This window comes from Fringilla coelebs (genome assembly GCF_963513975.1).
Source record: "Fringilla coelebs genome assembly, chromosome: 5".
NCBI classification, from domain to species: Eukaryota; Metazoa; Chordata; class Aves; order Passeriformes; family Fringillidae; genus Fringilla; species Fringilla coelebs.
The window spans coordinates 70,410,970-70,435,287 of NC_140033.1; the positions used below are offsets into that span (position 1 = coordinate 70,410,970).

The following is a 24,318-nucleotide window of genomic DNA, read 5'->3' on the forward strand; positions in this document are numbered from 1 at the left end:
TCATTTTTAAAAGTTATTAAAAAAAATACATTTAGAATGGGAGAATATGTATCTGCTTTTAGAATTCTGCATTCTTGTTCATCTGCACTTATCAGCAATGAAAGACAAGTGAAATGCCAATGCTGAGAACACCAGATTATGTCTGTGCTGGGTTTTTTTAGTATGCTTAAGTCTAAATCATCCTGTTTGCAGATGATGCAGCTGTTTCAGGTGGTTTTCAGGTGAGCACATGGCCCTGTAGATGACAGCCACTCTGTGTTCCAGCACTTACTCCATACAGACAAAAAGACTGTGGGCTGTACCACAGGTTCCATCTGCCTGAAATCCCACATTCCCAGGAATATGAGCCCAACTAATTGGCCTCTCTGTGGCTGTTCTGACTAATTTTTAAAGGATAAAGCAAAATTTAAAGGCTCTCTTCACTGCTTAAAGGCACTTGGAGGGCTTCTTCATTGTGCTCAGAGTTTCTCTCTGGTGCAAGTGGCTGATTGCCAGGTTTACCTTCTCCAGTCTGAATTTCAGGTCTGCACAGTGCTTCCCTTTTACAGCAGTCAAAACAAAATTCTGTAGCTTTATACCAGAGGAAAGGGAAAACAAAACAAATCAAAAATCATTAACACACGCATCTTACATCCAGTTTATTTAATACCAGAGCAGTAAATACAAATCAGAGTTCTGGAATCTGGCAGTGCTAGAGCAAGGTAAAGCTACAACTGTCTGTTGGTATTGCTGGAATCCTGTGTGGGCAGGGAAGCTGAGGGGTGCACATGAGCAATCTGCACGTTCAGTCTCATAGATATTGACCATACACTTAAAATAAAATGCTCCTGATGTGGCAGAGCAGTGCCTGTCAACTGAGAACTATGTTCCAATATTTGTAGTCTTATAACAAGTGAAATAAACAATATCTTTTGCTTTAAAAAAGACAGTGATCTTTGGTCAGCACAATGAAATGTGCTTTAGTATACTATTTTATAACCTTACTGCTAATATTATGTGTAACTTTTTTATGTTGTCTTAAGCGTGAACACTCAAAAAGTGAAAATAAAAAAAAAAATCCTGAAACTTTTTTGTTTCAATGCAGGTAAAATTTCAGAGCAGAGGTAGGCTTCAACTCAGCATGCTACAAAGGCTGAATCCCAGCTGTCCCCTGGGGTGGGTAGGAGGCAGCAATTCATCTCCAGATCACTTCCCTTTCATAATTTCTCTATGAGCACAGCACTTGCAAACACTCTGGGCTAAGCCCTTATTTAGCTGTCTCAAGTAAGAGCTCTGAATGTCAACTGACAACACATTTAAACCCATCTGATGTTTAATATCCACATCTGGAGAGTGCAGCTAGCAGCACTCAGTGCTCTCTCTGGTATTTCAATGCCACAGCCATGAGTAGTTGTAAGGACATTGGTTATTAGGAAAAACACTCTCTGTGAGCACAGGTCTCACCAGCAGGCTGACCTTTAAATCCAGGCAGAAATCCTAAAGAACTTGTGCTCTTTACCAGCCCACGAGCCTTCCAAGAGATTGAGCAGTCACACCCACCTTGCAGCTAATGAAACTTTTGTTAAAGCTGACAAAAGCTGCTCTGTGTAAAATTATTTCACTCAACGACCACCTTGCCAAAACAGCTCAGTGCTCACTGACTAACATTTCACCAACATTTCAGCTCCCACACTCCCCAACCCTCTCCACTTTCTCTCATCACTCATGGAATAAAGAAAAAAAGATACTGAAGCAGGAGACAATACTGCTTTATGTGTCTGCTTCCCTGCTTCTGGTGCCTCTGCAAGGCAGCTCTGAAGGTCACTACCTTTTGTAGACTTGGTGTCTAAGCATGGAATTCATGAATTTCAGCAAGTGTAAGGCACACAAGGACCTGAGTTAAGTACAAGTACATTACCACATGAAGCTGCAGCATTTTGCTTTTCTTAGTGCAAATGTTCTTGCACACGCGCAAAAAATACTACTCAGGATTCTGAAGTGGGATTTTGATCAGCAAGGCTGAGTTTACTGGATGTTGTGTGGTTTAGTGGTGGACTTGGTAGTGTTTGGTTAGTGGCTGGATTTGATGACTTTAGGGTCTTTTCCAATAGAAGTGAATCTGTGAAATTATTTATCTGTTTATGCCTCAGTTGCACCTAGAAGCTCTACCCAAGGCAATGTTGGTGTTGAATAAATAGAGACTAAACTCTCCTCTGGAGCAGTTTACAGTTTAAATGGCACTGCCCTATACAGTAAATCTGCAGCAGAGCTGAAATAGAAGTTCAGGTCTTCTAGGTATTGTCTCCCACCTTTGGTTTCTACTGTCTTACTCCTCCCCATATTGACCTTTGGAGGAAATTCAGTGAATCCCAAGAGCTCAGCTCCATTATTTCAGCTTGTTCCAGCTTCAGGACTAACCATCTCTTACACAGATTTCCTCCTCTTCCCAAAGACGTTGTTGATCAGCTTGGCCATTGACTTGGAGCCGCTGGGTCGTCTCTTCTCCTTCACTTTGGAGCTGGCAGTGATGTTCCTCAGCACCTTGGTGAACATTGCCACCACCTCCTGACAGTGCTCTGCTGCAGACAGTTCACAGAACTGGCACTTGTTATCTATTGCCAGCTTCTGTCCTTCATCCCAGCCAACCTCCCTCATGTGGCATAAATCCTGTTTATTGCCAACCAAAAATATGGAGGACTCGACCATCCTGAAATGAAAAAGGTTCTTGTTAGAGAAAAGATATGTACAGTGCTGTATTGTGTGCTGTGCTAAATTCAGTGTGTATGTTCAGGACAACAAGCATTGCAAAAAAAACCAAAATGAGCTAACCAGCCCCCTCACCTTGCCAGGAATTATTGCAGTTTTCCATTTCTCAAAGGATTTGCCAGACAAGCTGTTCTCTACCAGTAGATTTTAATTTTTGTTTTCTCTACTCAAAGAATTAATGTATTTTTTAATCCACTGCTTTTTTTTCATGCTCTGTGCTGCTGAGTATATTGTCAGCACCTGGACTTCATGAAGAAGCAACCTGATCATTATTTCCATTTGCAGATAACAGAACAGAGTCCAAGAGACAGATCAGTGTCAGTGACATAACTCAGAAAGAAACAGAGGAAATCTAATTCCAAGCTTCTGCTAAAATGATTCCTTTCAGAAATTAACCTTAATTAAGACAGTTCAGCAGTAAAGCAGACAGAAAAATGGGGGGTTTTGCTTCTCTTCTGATACAGGTAAAGGATTTCACTCTTTTATTTAGAAAGCACCTCACCTGGCTGATGCAGCAATGCACACCCCCACCCACACTCACACCTGTAGTTCTGGTGATTCTTTTTTTTTTTTAAGTCCTTTCTTTCTTTCCAAATGGCCACCCATGGCACAAATGATGCTGGGGTCACCACCAAAGGCAGTTTAGGAGATATTTGTGGCATTACTTTCCTTTATTGCTTTTCTTCAGCCCCTGGATTTGTGTATCTCCATTGGTAATTGAGCGGGAGAGTAAAAGCACTGACTGACTATGCCAGGCTTTTTTACCTGTGTAACACAGCAGAAATGTTTACAGCAATCATTTAAACGCTACTTCTGTAAGAAATAAGAACCAAAATCCTGGTGTAGCTGGGTTTGGATACAGTAAAATTGACCTGTGTAATTTGCCACACAGGTACCTGTTTTATCCTCAGGCACCTTGCTGGGATTGTATTACATCACTTTGATGCTGCTGGATTTTAATTGCTGCTAGGACAGCCTGAAAGCTCACAGAAGGGTCTTGCTGAGGGGAAAAAAACCACCAATAATGCCACTTACTTTTTACAAACTCCCATGTGAGACTCTCGGATCCTGTAGAGCAGCGCCTTGGCGAAGGCGAAGGATGCTCTGTCACTGATGTCGTAGACAATGATAAAGCCATCAGCCCAGTGCAGCTCATCTGCCAGGGACAGCTTCCCCTGCTGGGGCTGAAAGAGGTGCAAAAGCACAAGGAACAAAAATGTTATTCTTGCCCCTCCAGAGCCTTCTCTCTGTCGCTGTGAATGCCACAACACAGTCACTTTCATTGCAAGGTGTTTAACAGGTTTAGGTGCTGGCATCAGGCTAGTGCAGCTCCAAAAGCCTTTGAAATAAAGCCTTTATATTTGTATGAGTTTATTTATACAAATAAATAAACCAACATCAAAAATGGCACTTTGGATCACTGACAATTTCATTGTGAAATGTTTACACTTTGTTTAAGCAGTGAAAATCCACAACCTGTACAGCCATTGATTATGCTTAATATTCTGCGGGGTTACATGAGGGTGAAACACACAGGAGCCATCAACATTTGTGTTTTGTGGTTGGAGCTCTGGTTTGCTTGTTCCTAATGTCCTGAGTACAGTAAGCTTAAAGATTTTCTTTCCTCTTTGAATTGTTCAAGTTTCAAACACTAATGAGCCATATGTTAAATTTCTGAAGAGCTAGGGAAAAAAATCTTCTTTCAATCTGCAGCTGAATTTAACAAATCCAGGGACAAAAGTCACTTGAGTGATAATAGGGTTATACTAATTCTTGACCCTCTTCACACCAAAAAGCTGCCACAGTTTGATTTCCAGAAAGCAGCAGCTTTAAACTGTCCCATTAAGCAAAGGAGTGTCATTTCAAAACTATTTAAAATTAGCTTATCCCTGCACGTGACTTGGCAGCAACTAGCAAGACCATAGGACCTAAAATAGATAAAAAACTGGAAGCTAATCAGAAAAAAAAAAGTCATTTACTTTGCAAAACAGCTTAAGTTAGGCCTTGTTCTAAGGAAAAAAAAATTAGTACAGACAGCTCAGAGAGCACTAGCACAAATATGTGCAACCAAAATCTCTCTTGCTAGTGGGAAAGTACTCAGCAGTTCCAAGCCCCAGCAAGTATAAAAATTCAGTTAAAAAAAAAAAACAAAGCCAAAAGAGCAGGCACAAATTCCAACAATTAAAAGTTTGTAACCCCTTGACCCGTTTTACCATATACACAGGTAATGAAGAACAGCTTTTCTTTATCCTCCTCCTGCTAAATTCTTACCTGGGAACAAGGGTCATAAATTTCCAGGTGTATCTGCCTCCCGTCCAGGCACAAGTGTTTGGTGTAGATGCATTCTAAGATAGATAATTATCCAAAGAAAATCAGTGTTACTGACTGGGGATGACAGAGAAAAGAAAAAAGAAAAAAGAAAAAAGAAAAAAGAAAAAAGAAAAAAGAAAAGAAAAGAAAAGAAAAGAAAAGAAAAGAAAAGAAAAGAAAAGAAAAGAAAAGAACAGAAAAGAAAAGAAACAGTGCAATTTGATAATACTGAGAATTCCTTGAATACTGGTAATGTGATTGGTTTCTCAAGACATGTAGAAATGTTTTGTCTCTGATCTGTTTTTGGTTTTTTGTTGGTTTTTTTTTTCAGGTAAGGAAGGTTTTTAGGGAAGGTTTTTTTGGTTTTTTGTTTGTTTTGTTGACTGGTTGTTTTTTTCTGAGCACACCCTGGAAGCAAACCTATTGAATTTTGCACCAATCCAGCCCCCAGGCAGACCAACACCATCTCACTGTGGTGCTCCCATCAAAGTCTTGGTGAGTGAATCCTTTCAGACCCTGCTTTTCTTCTCCCAAAACAGAGGTGAGGGGAATTCACAATCCTCACAAAATGCTGATCATCATTCAGCTTGATACCAGGGCTCAGGATTATAAAATGTGCAGCTCTGATTCTGCACAGGAGTTTTATTTAGCAATAATATTTATTTACCACGGCTTCTGGTGCTTTAAGGGTTCTCATACCAGGCAGCATTAGGCCAAGAGTATTTACAGGACCACGTCCTTAGCATCTGGTCCAAAAATATTTCTGCAGTGTCTCAGATTTAGGGCTCTCCACCAGCACTGGGAACTCTCCTGCAGCCACACCATCCCTACTATTTAAAGCAGCAGGATGTTCTGAGCAAGTGTAAGCAGTTTGTGGCTGCCAACAGGCTTTCTGTGCTGTAATTTGTCATTTTCTGAACTTCAGGGACAAGAATTGGTGCTGACAGCACTTAAGCTGTGCAATGAGGGGTAGCTCAGTGATCTCTGGAACTCAGCATCTTCAGCATTCTTCATGCTCATCTTGAGAATTCATCTGATGATAAACTATCAGTCCCAAGCATCTCAGGGTATAAAATCTACAGCTCCTTGCTTGTTTCCTAATTAAACAAACCTTTAATTATTATTTTGATCCCACTAATAGTGGCATGATCTTTATTTCACCAGCTCTATTACCACTTTCCTCATCTCTAGACACAGGGGTAAACTTATCTTCCAACAGACATTTGTTAAAAAATGAAAATGTTCTGGGGGGTTGTAATGCCTTTTACAGCACTTGCAGTACTGGAGGCTGAGAGCAGAACCTGGTTTTGGTTGTAGGTGGCTTGGAACACACAGAGAGCACAGAATTTACATGTGGTAGCTTAGACTAGAGCAGCCAGCTGGGACACAAAGTGCCTGCTCAGTCTGTGTTTGTATAATAACAGATAAAGGTAGAGCACACAGGTACAATTGCAGCTCTTCCTTCAGAATAAGTTCATTTGGATATATTCAATGCAACTCAGCTTAGTACTGCTTTTTTCTTTGTTATTTACAGATCACTGGAAGCTACTCTGGCTCCTGGGGGGGAAGTGTGGAGAGAATCCTTGACTTTGGCAGGGAGAGTGAGGCAGAGGGCAATCTCTGTGCCTCCTTAAGTTTTTCCTTTTTTCTTTTTCTCTATTTTCTTTCTTTTTTCTTTTCTCTGTTCCTCATTAAGTTTTCTCTTCTTTTTTCTTTGTTATTTACAGATCACTGGAAGCTACTCTGGCTCCTTGTGGGGGGGGGGAAGTGTGGAGAGCATCCTTGACTTTGGCAGGGAGAGTGAGGCAGAGGGCAATCTCTGTGCCTCCTTAAGTTTTTCCTTTTTGCTTTTTCTCTATTTTCTTTCTTTTTTCTTTTCTCTGTTCCTCGTTAAGTTTTTCCTTCTTTTTAATTTGTTATTTACAGATCACTGGAAGCTACTCTGACCTCTGGGGGGGGGAAGCATGGAGAGAATCCTTGACTTTGGCAGGGAGAGTGAGGCAGAGGGCAATCTCTGTGCCTCCTTAAGTTTTTCCTTTTTGCTTTTTCCTTTTTCTCTATTTTCTTTCTTTTTTCTTTTCTCTGTTCCTCATTAAGTTTTCTCTTCTTTTTAATTTGTTATTTACAGATCACTAGAAGCTACTCTGACCTCTGGGGGGGGAAGCATGGAGAGAATCCTTGACTTTGGCAGGGAGAGTGAGGTAGAGGGCAATCTCTGTGCCTCCTTAAGTTTTTCCTCCTTTTTTCTCTTCGTTTTCTCTATTCTCCTTCTTTTTTCTTTTTCTTTTCTCCGTTCCTCGTTAAGTTTTTCCTTCTTTTTAATTTGTTATTTACAGATCACTGGAAGCTACTCTGATTCCTGTGGGAAGGGGAAAACAAAAAGGGTGGAGAGAATCCTTGACTTTGGCAGGGAGAGTGAGGTAGAGGGCAATCTCTGTGCCTCCTTAAGCTTTGGGACTCCTGCCACATCACTTCCAGGGTTATTTGTGCATCAGCTGAACGGTATTTCCACCCGGGACGGAAAAGTTCAAGTCCTGCTTTGCCACCTTCCTAGATTTAGAAGTGTCTTAGGGAAAGTGACACGAATGGCACCAAAGGGACATTTAATCCCGTGACCAGCCAGGCTTTCCTCAAAGCCACCAAAGCAGCGCCCTCCAGCCCCAGGGGGAGCCTTTGATCACCCACCCGTGCCCTTAAACTATCTGAATATCCCCTGGAGCCGAGGAGGGGATATTCGGTCGAGCAGGTCTTGGTTGCGGTTTTTTAGTCTCTTCCTTTGCTCTCTCTGATCGAGCGGACCATACCCCACTCTCAGCCCCGTTCTCTTCCCCTCCCCAGCCGCTCCCCAGCCGCTTTGAGAGCAGAGATCTCCCCCCGACCCCCGGCTCACCCTCTCCCCTTTCCCCAGGGCTCACACCCCGGCAGGACCTCCCTCCGATAACCGAGGGGAAATTCCCACCTCCCCCAAAGTTCTACCACTCCCAAAATCTCCATCAAATCAGTGCTTGGGAACCGCAAGGGGGAAAAGCGCTCACAGCGCCTTGTCAGAAAAAAACTTTACAGTTCACAATAGAAGTAATGGGATATTGTTGAGACCAACTGCAATCGAGAAATGCTACTCCACTTTCCACCATTTGTTAAGCACTTATATCTGCTTTTTTGGAAGCAGTGCTTCAGAAATGTACTCTGTGCTTTGTTGTTTAAACTTTTACTTTCAGGGCTGACAAACCAAGCTACAGATTTGTGAAAGAGCATGAGTTTTACAGGTAATAATAATAATAAGATAAAGCTTGCCAGATAAAAAAGATGTGCTACATTGTTTTGGTTTAAAAAAGAAGTGAGTTTTTTGGGAGTTTGGTGGTCAAACTTATTAATTATGAGATTTGAATATTAGCACTACCACCCTCTTTGCTCATCATTTCTGTTCAGGCACTTTTTCACATAAAAACACTGCACTCTCTGAGCTCTAAGCCATTGCCTCCCCCTAAATGCAGTTTCTGTGTCACATACATACATCAACATGCATCTAGCACTTGCTCTCCCCAGGGAAAAAAACCTCCATCCCTCCAACCCTCCATCCATCCCTCCATCCATCCTTGCCTCCATCCATCCATCCCTCCAACTCTGCCTCCATCCATCCATCCATCCATCCATCCATCCATCCATCCATCCATCCATCCATCCATCCATCCATCCTTCCATCTCTCCCTCCATCCAGCCCTCCATCTCTCCCTCCATCTCTTCCTCCATCTATCCCTCCATCCCTGCCTCCATCCATCCCTGCCTCCATCCATCCCTGCCTCCATCCATCCCTGCCTCCATCCATCCATCCATCCATCCATCCATCCATCCATCCATCCATCCATCCATCCATCCATCCATCCATCCATCCATCCCTTCATCCTTCCATCTATCCCTCCATCCCTGCGTCCATCCATCCATCCATCCCTCCAGCCCTGCCTCTATCCCTCCATCTATCCTTCCATCCATCCCTCCATCCCTGCCTCCATCTGTCCTTCCATCTATCCCTCTATCCTTCCCTCTATCCTTCCATCTATCCCTCCATCCATCCCTCCATCTATCCCCCCTTCCCTGCTTCCATCCATCCCTCCATCCCTGCTCCATCTGTCCTTCCATCTATCCCTTCATCCTTCCCCCTATCCCTCCATCTATCCCTCCATCCATCCCTCCATCCATCCCTCCATCTATCCCTCCATCCCTCCCTCCATCCCTCCCTCCATCCCTCCCTCCCAGCCCCGGGGCTCACCGCCGCCGGACGCGTACTCTCCGATGAAGCGCCGTGTCAGGAACCGCACGGCCAGCGCTGCGGGATGGAAGCACAGCCGGGATTAGCGCGGCCTCGCCTCCCCTCCACCCAACCCGAGCCGTTCCCTGCTTCTCCCCCTCACCCTTACCCGACTTGCCGGCTCCGCTGCCGCCCAGCACGGCCACCTTCACCTCGCTCATCGCTCCGCCGCCGCCGCCGCCTGCGAGCCTTTAAAGCGCCTCGGGCGACGCCGCCCCGCATCCTCCATCCCGCATCCCGCATCCCTCAGCCTCAGCCCGCCTCCTCCCACCGGGGAGGTGCAGCTCCCCGCGGCGGGGCTCGGCCTCTGCGCCTTCTGAGAGGCGCCTTCCTCCTCCTCCTCCTTCTCCCCCTTCCCCTCCTCCTCCTCCTCCCCTGCGGTGCCCCCCGGCCGCGCCCGCCGCGCCAACTTTGTGCCGGTCGCCTTCCTCTTGCTTCCTCCTCCTCCCCTCGGGGGGATGGGGGGAAAGGAAAGCAGGAAAAAAAAGCCACAAAAGAAAAAGGAAAAAAAATAAAAGCCAAAACCCAAAAAAAAAACCAAAAAAAAAAACCCAAAAAAACCCCCCAAAAAAAAAAAACAAAAAAAACCCCAAAAAAAACCCACCAAAAAAACCTACCAATAACCTCAAAGCCAAACAAATAAAAAAGAACAACCAAAAAAAAAAAAAACCAAAAACAAACATACAAAAAATTCCAAATAAAAAAGCCAAAAAGCCCAAAAAACCCCAAAAAACAAACGAATAAAAAGCAACAACGAAAAACCCCAAACAAATAAAAAACAGCAACAAAAAAACCCAAACAAATAAAAACCAACAAAAAACCAACAAAAAGCTCAAATTAAAAAAGCACCAAAAACCCACCAAAAATATAAAAAACAACAACAAAACCTCCTGCAAAAAACCAAACAAAAAAGACTCCCCCAAAAAAACCAAATAAAACCAAACAAACAAAAAAAACCAAAACAAAAAACAGAAATAAATAAATAAAAAAGAACAACAAAAAAAGCCCAACGAAAAAACCCCAAACAAACTAACAAAAAAAAACCCCAAACAAACAAACAAAACCCCAAAAAATCCAAAACCCAACCTGTGTGTGTGCTTGTGTGTTTGGTTTTGCTCTAATTTTGTTTTGCACTCCTGTCATCATTTTATACCAGGAATATGAAAGTGAAGAACCTAAGGTGGTTTTGGGTTGTTTTTTGTTTGGTTGGTTGGGGGTTTTTTAAAGTGATTCTGGGAGAAACTTGCTAAAAAAAAAAAAAAATTTAAAAAATGGTTTGCACTTTTCTGTTCTCCACCCCAGGTTTTAAAACTCTCATCTAACTCTCACTAAATCTCTAATCTTGTAAAAACCTTCTATGGGCTTGTCTCTTTGTGCCTGAGAATGTTTTTATTGAATTTCAATTTGGATTTGTGTGGTGCACAGTGTTGTTCAGCTAAGACCTGCAGTACACCTGTGAAAAGGGAAAATGTGAAAGAGCAAAATACTACAGATATGGGGGGGTGAGGTAGAAAGGATTTACCCTCTGAAAAAACACCCTGTGTCTGCTGTGCCTCTTTTTTTTGAGGTTCCTCAAGTGCCTGTTTGGTTTTGAGCATCCACAAAATACATCTGTGCAAAGGTTTACTTAATCCTCTGAAATAAGAGATTTACCATCCAGGTCGGTTATGCTTTTATAGTTGTTCTGTTCATGTTTATTTTCTTTGGTTTATATAACTTTAGTGTGTTTATTCCAATATTTTGATGCAGCTGTTGTGAATTATAGAAATCATCCAGTGAAGCACTGCTGCAGTGTGCTTGCCAGGGGGTATTCCAGGAATGAGAGATTTCCATGAGCTCAGGAAAACAGGCTCTGGAAGTATTTGAAATGTGTGTTTGTTCCAGCTGATGGAAATGCTTACTGTGGGAAAAGATATTTAAAAATTAACAGGCAGATGCAACCTGGCTCTAAAGTCCCTGCTCAGAAGTTGCTCAGGGCTGGAGGTGTGATCAGAGGATATCAGATATGTTACCTGTTTTGCTTTGTGGAGGTTTATTCACAGAATCATAGAATGGTTTGGGTTGAAAGGGACATTAAAGATCATCCATTTCCAACCCCCTGCCCTGGGGTTGGAAATCTTCCACTTCCACTATCCCAGGCTGCTCAGAGCCCCATCCAGCCTGGCCTTGAACACTTCCAGGGATGGGACACCCACAATTCTCTGGCAACCAGAGCCTCACCACCCTCAGGGTAAAGAATTTTTTCCTGCTATCTAATCTAACCCTACAGCCTTTCAGTTTGAAGCCATTCCCCCTTGTCCTGTTCTGCTATTGCTTGCTCACAAGATAAAAGTTGCTAAAGTGTCTAAGAGAACTTTAGGCTGACTCTTTTAGGGGTGTTTTAAACATTTGCTTTTGAAATAGCAGGATGCTGAGGTCACCAGGCTTGAGCCAATATTAGTGCAAAAGGCACAAGTTGGTATTTTGCTATTCCATATACATTGAAACCGCTGCAACAGGACAGAGAGACTTTACAGGAAGCTTAGAATAAATATTGAGGATATGGCAGCTTGTTAAAAATCAAATGCTGTAGTACTAAATGTTGTACTTGAGATGTGAATTGTCCAAATTCTTATTTCATACCCTCTGCAAAGGGAAGAACAGAACCCAGGTCTCTGCTCTCATTATTTGAGCTTAACTACATAAACACTTCCCTTGCCTAAACAGCAGATAGGATGACCAAATTAGGGTGTTGCACATGTTAAAGAATGTACTGCCTGGGACTTTTATTTCTTTTAGTAAAGCAAACAAAAAAAGAACTGTCCAGAAGACTGAGATGATTTGCTGTGTGTATTTGGTAAGCATATAACTTAAAGCATTAGAGAAATGAAGTTGAATTGAAGATTAAACAATGTGAAGGTTTCTTTTCTGAAAGACTACTTTTATCCAGCCCTTCCTCGAGCTAAGTGGAACTGAGAAAATTCAAAATGGAACTCCTGAATGTCCACTTTTCTGTCAATATTCTATTATTGCTGCTGCATTTTCACTTTACAAGGGGATATGCAGACATTTTTTAATTTCTTCATGCATGTAGGACAAATATCAAATTTCTTCTACATCAGCACCCACATGAAACTTCACAGCAAAAATTGCTCACCTGTCTAAGCAACACCATTTCAAGTTGTAACAAATACTTCTGTTGACCAGCTTGTTGAAAAGTTTTGATTAATATGAAGCTCAAGGAAAGGTATCACTTGCTAGAAGAAATGCTGCAAAGTGATTATACATAGATTTTAATGAATTATTTCCCTAGATTTAGCCTTGCACATAGAAGTTTGTGGTAGATATTGTAGTAATGCCACTTTAAATTGCCTTGCTTTCTTTGAGTGTTGACTATCCTTACCTGAAACTTGTATAATTGTCACTTTCTGTTCCTTCCATTACCAAATCTGTTCTGGAATGGTTTTAGCTTCCTTACCCATGGGTGTAAATATCTGTGTAAGGTTAGAGGTGCACAGGACACAGTTCATCTCTCCAGTGAGCAGAAGATGTGAGTTTCAAGCCTGGTGGTCAAAAATGAGTGAGGTCTGTGCTGCTCAAGTGGCAAGTGAGTAAACTTTGTTTACACGTGCAGGGCTCTGCTGTGAAAACAGCAGGCTTCTAATAGGCATAAAGAAAAGAAATTATTAACCAAAGAAATTTACTTTTTTTAATTAACATGGTAGAGGATTGATTTTGAATTTCTCAGGCTGAAAGTTTTCAAAATTCTGCAGGACACTGGTCAAATGCATCACTTTGCATTCCATCCCCAGTCCTGTAGATTGGGATGTCTGTGGCTTGATGCCAAGAACTCTGAGAGTCATAAACTGCTTGTGGAGAAAATTAATATCAGAAATACATGTACTTTCCATTTTGGCTGCTGCAAAGAAGGTGGAATTTGGAGTTTATAACTATCTGGATTCTGTGAGCAACAATAATGCTGCAATCCAAAAAAAGCTCAGTTGGGAACCACTGGCTGAAGCAGGGGCCTGTTGTTTGCTGGGTATGGCAAATTTGGATATTGCTATAAAATTTCTATAAATTGTGTATAAGATTTCTATAATTTGGTGAGGTCTATGTCCCTGCAGAATGAGTCCTTTTTGGCTTCTGAAGTAATGTCTTCCAGGTAAGATATTTAAGATATTTCCACCAAATCTTCAGGTGGGGTGCTTTAAATTTTACATCTGCTACTCTAACATGAAAACAGGAGCTGGCCAGCTAGGCCAGTGTGTCTAAAACCACAGCAAAACTAACAAAACCAGAAAAAGAGGATTTTCAGCTGAATTTGATCTTTTCATCCTCTATAGGCTTCGATGCATTCCTCAGTGAAATACACAGAGGTATTTATTCACAACAGAAAGAAAAGCTGATAGAAATCATCCCAGTTACTTCTCTTTGTGTAATGCGATGCAAGAGGTGAAAAATGCCATTTTCCTCCTCAAAATGCTGAACTACTCTTAGTTTTATTAAGGGACTGAATAGTTACTTTCCAGATATGCTTAGCAAAGGATAAAACAGGGAATATCATCCTAAAATAATCAAACAGTTTTGTGATAGAGAAATATTTATTTAAGATTTAAAAAACCCAGGTTTAAGTACCTGACTTGAATCAAATAACAATTTAAAATTTCAAATTCTGTTTCCTACATCCCAGGTGATTGCAAAACCCTTCAGGAATGAAACCAATTTTTATTCTCTGTCACAGATGTTATTTATACAAGAAATTAAAAACAAACAAACAACCCCCCCAAAAAAATCTCACAAACCAAAAACAGCTGTGGTAAAAAGTGCTGCAAGAAGCCAGGACATTTCAGGGAAGATTAACCTTTGCCACCAAGTCATTTGGTACATTGGGGTTTTTTTTCCTTTCCTAAATTTCCATTTCTGATTTGATAAAAATTATGACCAAGGAAAATTTCTGGTGGTTTGCTCATTGCATGTTCACATGTAAAAAAGAGGGGAAGGGGAAGGGGAAAGGAAAGGGAAAAGGAAAGGAAGAAGAGAAGAGAAGAGAAGAGAAGAGAAGAGAAGAGAAGAGAAGAGAAGAGAAGAGAAGAGAAGAGAAGAGAAGAGAAGAGAAGAGAAGAGAAGAGAAGAGAAGAGAAGAGAAGAGAAGAGAAGAGAAGAGAAGAGAAGAGAAGAGAAGAGAAGAGAAGAGAAGAGAAGAGAAGAGAAGAGAAGAGAAGAGAAGAGAAGAGAAGGCTAAAACTACTGGACTGTCAGAAAAATGACACAAAAATGCAGAGTGAAAAAGCTTATATAATTTCCATCACTTGGAAAAAAAAAAAACTTGTGAACTTGCATTCTACAAGCAATTCAGACTTGACTTATTTTAGGAAAGAGCCAAGAGGTAGTGCTTCATTTAATTAATGCCTTTTTTGGTTTTTTTATCAGTTAAGAAAAAAATATATGGGGGCTTGTGATATGAAGAGGATTTAGCACATTCGAAAATTAGTACAAACTGTATTTTTATATTTTTTCCCTACAGTCTAGAAACAAATGTTCCATATAAAAAACTTGTGGAACTACAACTGATGGCTTTCCCCTAAAATACATGGAAGAAACAGGGGCCTGGAAACAGATGATACAAACAAAATGTTCGATTAGAAGCTTTCCCTGCCTGTGAAGTAGGAACAGTGAACTTTGAAATGGATTGAAGAGCCATTAAAATTAGATTAAATTAAATTAATTAATTTGCAGGGCTGCAAATGACACCCAACCTATTTCTGCTGTGATGGCCAAGGCTTTCCAGTGATCACTGACATTTGGTGAGCCTGCATGGTGAGGAAAGTCCTGCTGAAAGTTCCTCAGTGAGATGAATCATGTTTGCATTCGCAGCATTTTAACCATTCTGCAGGAAAATGCTGGCACAAATGTCCTTATCTCAAGTGAACACGTGAGATAAGCTGATCTGCAGGGGAAGCCAGGTCTGTCTGCACGGGGAGTGTTGAGCTATAAAACCTTGGCCCCTGCTTGGGGTCCTTCAGGTTTAATGTCAGCTCTTTCAATGCTTGAAAAAGGCTCAGGTTGCCTCCATGGGTTCAGAGATGAAGGGAGCTGGGCAGGTTCCCTGTCACTGTCAATTCTCCCCACTCTCCAAATCAGGTCTTGTGCATTTTTTGATTGCAGATATAGTCTGAAAAATCTGTATAAATGAAGCAGAGGATATCTTTTCTCCTTGCTATAAATCCGTTACTTGAATCATTATGGGGTGTGAGAAGGAGGGACACAGATTCATTTGAAGGCTTCATGTTTTCTTACTATAGATTTATTGTATTTTTTGCTGTTTGCCTGTATTGTGTGTTAAAATAGTTGTCTGTGAGCTACATGGCATTTCATGCCAGTATATTTCAGATTAGGCTTTTATTAGGTCACAGCATAAGCATAAATAAGCAATTACTAAACCCTTAATTTCTGCTAGATTAGTACAGTGAAGTTCAGAGTGCAGAAATTGTGTTGTGGCCAATACATGTTAGAAGAATAAAGCAGAAAATTTAAATAGTCAACATATTTTTCACAACTTCTTCTGTGGGAGACGTTAACACTCCAAAAACAATATGCTAAATGTACCAGATTCTAAACATTGCAGGAAAATGCAGAGCTGTTTCTAGCTCTGTGGTTGCCATGGTTTAGATCCAGGAAAACACTCAAGGAAAGATTTAATGTTCATCTTGAGCTGATAAAAAGTTGTTTACATCCAGCTCTGCCCTCTGTTTCTTCCTGTGGATTCTTGTGATTTCTGCAGAATTCAATCTCCTGGTCTCATAGCCCCTTGACTGAACGGATGGGTTTGCTGATATGAGAGAAAAATAAACTGCAAAAAGGTTTTGCATTTGGGTTTTATCTCAAATCACTGAACTGAACCGACCCAACACTGTCCCCCAAATAGTGGGATAGAGATGGATGTGGGAATATGTAACCATGAGCAGGATGAAGGACACAGCTGCACCTTTCAAAAGCAGCCTGCAGCTGGAACAGCTTTAGAAGAGTTGGGCAAATTTTTAGCCAGACAGGTCCGTCCGTCCATCCATCCATCCATCCATCCATCCATCTCTGCCTCTCTCCCTCCATCCATGGTTGGGAAGTTGAAACCAGGCTCTTGATGTGGGGCACTGTGGGAGGGCAGGACACAGCAGCAGGCCCAGATTAAAAAGGGAGAGTTTCAGACTGGATAAAAGGGAAATCCTCCCTGCCTGATGGGGACAATCAGACTGCCCATCCTCATGGGCTGGCCAGGGAAATGACCAGTGACATTGATGCCTCAGGTTTCCAGGTTTTAGCTTTTATATTTTTCAGGTTCTGTGCTGCTTTAGTGTGTGGGTCTGGGCTCACATCAGGGGATGGTGAGCTCTGTGCACAGAGCAGGGAGACAAAACAATTCCTGCTCCAGCTGGGCACCAAGGACAAATGACCCAAATCTCAGCCCAGGAGCACAAACCCCGTGGGCTGCAGAGAGAAAAACAAGCAGGGTGGGACTGCAGGGGCTGAAGCTGGGATGGGACAATGAACTGCAAGGTGCAAATGGAGCAGAGCTGATCCCAGGGAGAGACCCCGTGCCCGGCCGGGCATTTTGGGGCCATTTTGGGTCATCTTGGGTGCAGCCCTGGCTGGGCTCTGGTGCTGCCCAGGGTGGGTCCATGGAGGAGATCCTTTGAATGAATTCCTGTAGCCATGATATTTTATGAAAAATCCTTTCCTTAGGATTTTTCTTCCTGAGAGGCTGAGAGGCCTCAGGAACAAAATGCAAACAGTGATTGTCTGCTGCTGTGGGATGCAACAGGTGGGTCTGGGATTGGTCTCATGTGGTTGTTTCCAATTAATGGCCAATCACAGTCCAGCTGTCCAGACTGTTTCGGTCAGTCTGAACCTTTGTTATTCATTCCTTTTCTATTCTTAGCTAAGTCTTCTGATGAAATCTTTCCTTCTATTCTTTTACTATAGTTTTTATATAATGTATAGATCATAAAATAATAAACCAAGCCTTCTGAACATGGAGTCAACTTTCTCATCTCTTCCCTCATCCTGGGACCCCTGCAGACACGGCCACAAATCCCTGCTTTATTCTGTAACTCCATCCAGCCTGTGCTCTAGGGCAGCCCTCACAAGGCATCAACTTGAATTCCAAACTGGATCATTGGAAGTGCTCAGTGTCACAAAGTCCAGAAGAGGTCCAGTCACTGGTGTCCCCCAATCATCAACAATGAGGCCAGTGTTGTCTGACATCCTCAATCACAACCTGGATGATAGGACAGAGTATCCTGCTGTACCCTTATTTGATGGTGAACTTTGTTGAAATGTCCTCTTAAGTCCATTCCCACTTCATTTATGATTGAGCCACAAAAAAACATCTTTAAAAGATCTGGGAAGTTCTTTAAGGTGCTGTTGTCGCAAGATGCAATCCGTGTGAAAAGGTGCTGAGCACTCCAAAATCCATCAGCCACTCCAAAATCCATCAGCCAGAACAGGCAATTCATAATTCACTGTGTGATTTTGCTTACATTCTGTAGTGGGCTTTTAAATACTCTTTTAAAACAGTCCCAGAGAATTTGCAAGTAGAGTGTAATTAGAGTTATTTATTAGTGTACTGTAGTGTGTCATTCTAGTGAGAACACTCCAGTGACTCTGAGTAGAACTGCCCTTGGAAAACTGGCACTCACATGCCTGAGGTTTTTAATAGGCCTCTGATGCTAAAGCTATGATTTGGCTTAAAATTTTATGGTCAGTTTTTCTAATTAAATGCATCAGACTTTCATTTAATGCTGCTTAATGTCTTACAAAGTGCAGTTTCATCAGAATAAGGTGCTTATAGTCCAAGTGTTCAGGCATAGAGTTCTACTGCAGATAAAAATGATAACAAGTGGATATTTTGGTTATTTTTCATATATAGATAAAAACTGAGATTCTGAAAGGGTTTTTATAATCCAAATTCCTACTAATAATTGCATTGTTTAGGTACTTTTTGAACTTTTCTCTGTTTGGGCAATGGAAATTGTTGCAGCTGAGTATGGCCAGTGTTATTTTCAGGTTCTCCCTGAGGGTTTTGTTTTGCTTGGTGCAGTAGATAATGCAAACAGTTCAGGGCTAGAATTGCTAATTTAGAGGTATTGCCATTAGAAATAAAACAAAGGGCTTGGAATATTTCTCTTGGTCTCAAATCCAGCAGGAGCTGGTCTGACTCAAGTTCGTCTTGATTGTACCACACTAAAAATGTATCAGGCAAGAATCTATTCACAGCATAGATCTTACACCTCTCTGGCTTATAAACAAAAAGAGAAAAATACAACATGTTCACAGAAAGCTTTTGGGTTTGGGTTGTATTTAGCTGGTTTTGTTTAGGGCTTTTTGGTTCTTCTTGTTTTGTTTTCCTTGAGGGCAATGTGTAAATTTATTACTGCCATTCTCTGGACTTTCTTTGGCTGGGAGAAGTTCCTGCAGACAGGCTCTTATGAGAAATTTATAAATGATTTTGTTTTCATGCACACAGTGAGGATAATGGTAGCAAAAAAAAAACCCAAAAAACAAAAAAAACACCCCAAAGGTAGCTGTAGGATTCTGGAATTCAGGAATAGAAACAAACCCCAGGTATATAACACTGCAGAGCATATTGTAGAGGCACTAATGGGGATTATGACTGTGAGGAAAAAATACCTCAGGGTTTAACATCTGAATCTTGAATTGTTTTAGATGCCTTGTGTGCCCACAGCTATTGACTGCTGCTGAAAAACCAGGAGGGAAAAGAAGAATAGAAACACCCGTTCATCAGCAGGTATTTTCATGTAAATACCCAGTTGCAGACAGTTTATTTCAAAGTTAGTTCATTGGAATTTTAATTAGCTGAGGTTCTATATGAAGCTTTAATTAGTGTATAGAAAACTGCAACTGCTCAGAACACACTTGTGTAGCGCTGACAACTCAGTGTGTGGGGTGGGAAGAATCTCTGTTTCCAATGGAGCTAAACAATTTGGAAAAGATGCACTGAAAGCCAGGAACCAAGCAGGCTCTTACTGCGTGGATTTGCAAAAGCAGGCAAACCAAACAGGGGAAAAAACATCCATTTTATCATGTTCTGCTGGGGACAACTCTTTGTGGTAAAAATGCTGCAGTGAAGGTAATGAATTTTGGATTTGAAACCCCCCTACTGCAGGATTGTGTCTTTGCTTGTCTTTTTGTTCTCTTTGCCTTTGGAGGCCTGCTGGTGGCTCAGAATCAATTGTTGCCCCGAGGGCAATGAAATAGGAGAATTTTAATGGTCCTGCAACTTGATGGTTTGCATTACAATGTTGCTGCCCCATTTAAAGGGCTCAAATCTTCTCAGTGTAAAAATTTTGTGTTTGGTAAGCCAAGAGTGCTTTGTGTGTGGACCCATCACAATTTATAAAATGCAGCCTTAGTCAGGGGGCTGTGCTTATCTTCCAGGTTAAGAATCAGAGATTTTCCACTTTATTACACACCTGATCTGCAGATTCCATCAGAGATGGAGTAGGTTTTGTTTTCTATCATATCCTTGGCTTGATTTATTAAAGAAAAAAAATCATAAACCCTTTTGTTTGTTGAACTGAAAACAAATGGATGTAGGTCTCCAGTGAGCTGAGCTGGGTCAATGGGGATATTTTCTGCCTGTCTGAATCACAGTGAGATTTTTTATGTTCACTTTGTGTGTCATAAGACTATCATTTATAAGATAAGAGCCCCATCCTGTTCCTGCTGAAGTCAATGGGTGTTTTTGCAATTGCTTTTCAACAGTAGTAGGATTGATGACTGGAACTGAGCAGCTGCTGAAAGGTTAGTTTTAAAGCAGAATTGTGGTCAGAAAAGCAAAGTGACCCTGTCAAGCTGACATGCTGAGAGCACTACATTTATTTTTTTCTCTGTGACATCCAGACCAAATCTGTTCAGTCTACAAGTCAAACATTTTTTATTGACTCCCAGAACTGCAAAGTCAGCCTCAGTCTGGAGAATCAAAGTTGTTACTTCTGCTTCAGTCTGCAGAAGATTCAACATTTAGAGCTTGGCTGACATGGCACTGATGTGTGGCTGAATCCAGCCTGTCCCAGCTCTGGAGGGTGAAAGCTGCTACAGGAAAAATGTATTTGTTAGGACAGCAAACAGACATGGCTTGCAGAGATAAGGAGATATATTGGGGAAGTAAATATTTTTATATCTTGCTTCTAGTTGTACCTACACTTAAATCCTTAACCTCATGCCACGATAAGGACTTAATGTTTTCACATTGTTTTAGTCTGGGGCTACAACCTAAACTGTCTTCATTGAAAAATATGTTTTCCAAAAGTGTTTGCTTTTGGAAAACACTTTGCTTCAGTTTAAAACTGAACTGTGTGTGATTTCAAAGCTCATTTCAAGGTCAGTTTAAAACTTCAGAAGCCAAATCTGAAAGAGGTGACTCCTTTCAGATCATGCAATTCCTTGTGTACTCCCAAGGGTTCACCAAGATCAGGAGTATGGATTGAAGAGGTAATTCTAATTCAGTTTATTACTTAAGAGATCTTAACATTATATAATTGCAGGTGGAGCTTCATCAGATGCTGGCTTGTCATATCCGTGCTTTAATTTGAGCCTGACCTCAGGACCTTGGTGTGGCTCTCTGGTTCCTGCCATGCTTTATACCACACATTCCATGTTGGAAAATATTTGATGGCTGTCTGCTGCCTGAAACTGCAGCTATTTTTAAGGGCTGCCAAGTATCAATGACTCTTCTGTAAGTGTGAGCATGCACTGCACTGTAGTCCCAGAGTCAGTGGTGATTGGGGTGGGCTGTGCCCAATCCATCCCCCCGAATTGGCTCCAGCTGTGCAGGACAGGTGAGCAGCATTGAAGGGAACGAGCCCTGGAGTGCCCAGGGGCACTGACCAACCCCAGAGGGCACAGAGGGCACACAGGGGCACTGCATCAGCACCAGGGCAGAAAAGGCTGGGCTGGGGGACAAGGAGGGCAGATGCTGCAGCCTGCTGGAGTGGAATGGAGTTACTGTGTGTGGGCAGGAGCCTGAAGCCTTCTGGAGAGGTTTGGTGTTACTGGGTTTGGGGTGAAGCCTTCTGCAGAGGTTTGGTGTCACTGGGTTTGGGGTGAAGCCTTCTGGAGAGGTTTGGTGTCACTGGGTTTGGGGTGAAGCCTTCTGGAGAGGTTTGGTGTTGTCCTGTGTGGGTTGAAGCCCTCTAAAGAAGTTTGGTGTTGCTCTGTGTGGGTGGAGGATTTCTGAAATTTTATGGTGGCATTCTGTGTTATGGCAGTCTCAGCTGTGGCGTGTGCTGTGACATTACACCCCATGAACTCCTGGGATGCTACAAAGCCTCATCAGGTTTTAACTGCTGGAGATTTTTATCATGCCTTCTCTAGGTTTGGGGGTATTTATTCCTCAAATTCAACGAAAGGTTGCTAAAATCTTGCTGTTTGCTTTCATCTCGAGTTCTTCCTTTCTTCTGTTGTTTGCTGAACTGATTAGTGAGGTTGTTAACCTGCAGGTGATACTTGTATTTTTGAAAGGGGACTCTGGCTAGATAGGGGAGGAGCTGCTTGTTGGTCCCTTTCTTCATCCTTGGCTGCTGCTAAGCCTTGGAGGGGCAGGGGAGGATTGCTCCTCCCCAGGGAAGGACTGAGCATGCACAGGTGAGGAGAGTTTTAGTGGGATGCTGGAGAGGACAAAGAGTGGGATAGAGGAGAAGTGAGAAGGCTGGAGAGTACAAAGCTGAAGAGGAGTAGAAACTCCTGTGCAAAGGAGCTGCTGCACTGTCTCAGAGATACTAGAAATTGTGAAGATCTGGAGGTTTGTTCCAGCCAGCACTTCTTTGTGATAAAGGATTATGGAAAAGTTTCAGCCTTCAGGAGCAGCATTCTGGGGTTGCAGGTTGGTTTCAAACCTTTTTGTTCAGTGCCTTGCCCAGCAAATGCGAAATTACTCTTTTGGGGCTTTTATTTTCGCCTATTTTTGGTTTTCCTAATTTTCTTTAAGTGCCAATGTCAGGAATTTTAAGTGCTTGCTTTTTAAAAAAGTTAAGTGATTTGCTCTTTTTAAATTATGGAAGATGTGATCATCATTCATGTGGATCCAGTTTGGTTTTTTTGGGGTTTTTTGTCTTGAATTGCATACATTCTTCAGGAACTGTGATCCCATTCCAGTTAGGCAAAAAAAACTGAGTGGAAACATAAAGTAAAACTGAACTGTGTGTGTATGAAGATCAATGTACTGAATCAAAAAAATTACTATTTTGCTGTGTGTGCATAGCTCAGATTTCTTGGAAGCAGTAAATTTACTTTATGGAAAAGTCCAGGTCTTTAAAAAAAAAACAAAAAAACAAGAAAACCCAGCAGGGGAAAACAAAATCACAAAATCCTCTCCCATCCCCCATTTGGGAAAACAAACAGCCCAACCCACTGGAATGTATGGAAGTACTCAAGTTAATACATACAAACCTTAGCTCTGCCTCTATGCCCTTGCAGTCGTAGAAAATCCAATTATTGCTCTTTTTGCCCAAAAAACCCCATAATCTTTCAGGAAACAGCTCATGATTTAGGGGCAGCCTGATGGCAGAAGGTGCTTATTGACTCAGGCTTTGTCAGAGAAAGATGATGTGGAAATGAAAACCTGGGCTGTGAGGGGTGATCTACAGAACTGATGTGCACCCTGTGTGCTCTGAGAGCAGAGCACGAGCCAGGAGAAGCTTTTACCCCATCAGAGAATTTCATGTTTGGAGTTGTTCTGGGGAAGTTCCTCTTTTAGCACTTGGTCATGACTCATCCCCTTGTCTGTGCTGTTTGTCCAGCTGTGTCTGCCTCCAGGTTCTTCTGAACAGGTACCAGGAGGACAATGTGGCCTCACGAGCTTCTTGCTAAAATAATTTGTTGATTCTTTGTTGATTCTTGCTAAAATCATTTGTTGAGCAGGGCCAGGACTTCTGTAAAGCTGAAGCATCACAACAGTAATATGCTTTTTCTTATACAGTGAAAAAATGAGTTTACCCAATTAGTATTTTACACCTTCTTTAAGTCTTGTCTACCTGCCCAACTCAGGTGAATACCATTAATATACTAGAGTTTTAGAAGATGTGTATGACAATTTCGTCCTCAAATTTCTTCTAGAGGCAGAGAAATAAACCTAAAAGAGGTCAGGACTATTTTGCTTTTCAGTGAATCTCTTCCTTTCTCATAAATGTACAGAACTCAGATTTGTGATTGTGGTGTTGCTCATGTTAGCAATGCACAGAAATTGTATTTATTTCCAGTTTGTGCATCATAACAGTAATGTTTTTTCTTATACAGTAAAAAAGAGTTTACCCAATTAGTATTTTACACCTTCTTTATATCTTGTCTACCTTTCAAACTCAGGTGAATACCATTAATATACTAGTTTTAGAAGATATGTATGAAAATAACTCAAGGCAAACACTTGTTATAGAAACAAACACTTTATTTATAATGGAAGTGTCCCACTTTCCTACTAGGAAAATATACAAACCCCAGCTTGCCTGAAGCCAACTGATATTTTCCATTTTATCCTCTGTGCTGTTGATGTGGCCTCCATTTCTGTCAAGCTCAGTTGGGTTTGCAGTTGTTCAGTATGAGAGTTTTTGTGACTTTGGGATGTTCAAAACCAGGAAGGCTCCTTTGGTTGGCACAGCCTCATGGATACCTGGATTATAAAGGATGCCACAGCCCTGTCAGTTTTACAGTGCTCACCTGTCCTGTGAGGTCCCCTGGCTTCTGTTAGTCCTGGTCAAACAGAAAAGCTTTCTGCCTGGGAGTGGGGGCGTTCACAGGGGTCCCAGGACAAGAGAGGAGAATCTTAATTTCATGTTTCAGAAGGCTGATTTATTATTTTATGATATATATTATATTAAAAGAAAATGATATATTAAAACTATACTGAAAGGATTTCATCAGAAGGCTAGCAAAGGAAGGAATAGAAAGGAATGATAATAAAATCT

The 24,318-nt window shown here is 41.7% G+C and overlaps 1 protein-coding gene across 1 annotated transcript; it reads right to left on the reverse strand.

Moving 5' to 3' along the window:
* Nucleotides 1-1,649: 1,649 nt before the first annotated feature.
* On the reverse strand, nt 1,650-10,434 carry RERGL (RERG like). Its single transcript, XM_084205505.1, has 5 exons — nt 9,471-10,434; nt 9,323-9,379; nt 5,017-5,090; nt 3,781-3,929; nt 1,650-2,686 (listed from the first exon to the last, which is right to left on the reverse strand). The coding sequence occupies exons 1-5, from the start codon at nt 9,520-9,522 to the stop codon at nt 2,404-2,406; spliced, it is 615 nt and encodes a 204-aa protein (XP_084061631.1). The 5' UTR covers nt 9,523-10,434; the 3' UTR covers nt 1,650-2,403.
* Between the last annotated feature and the right edge of the window lie 13,884 nt (nt 10,435-24,318).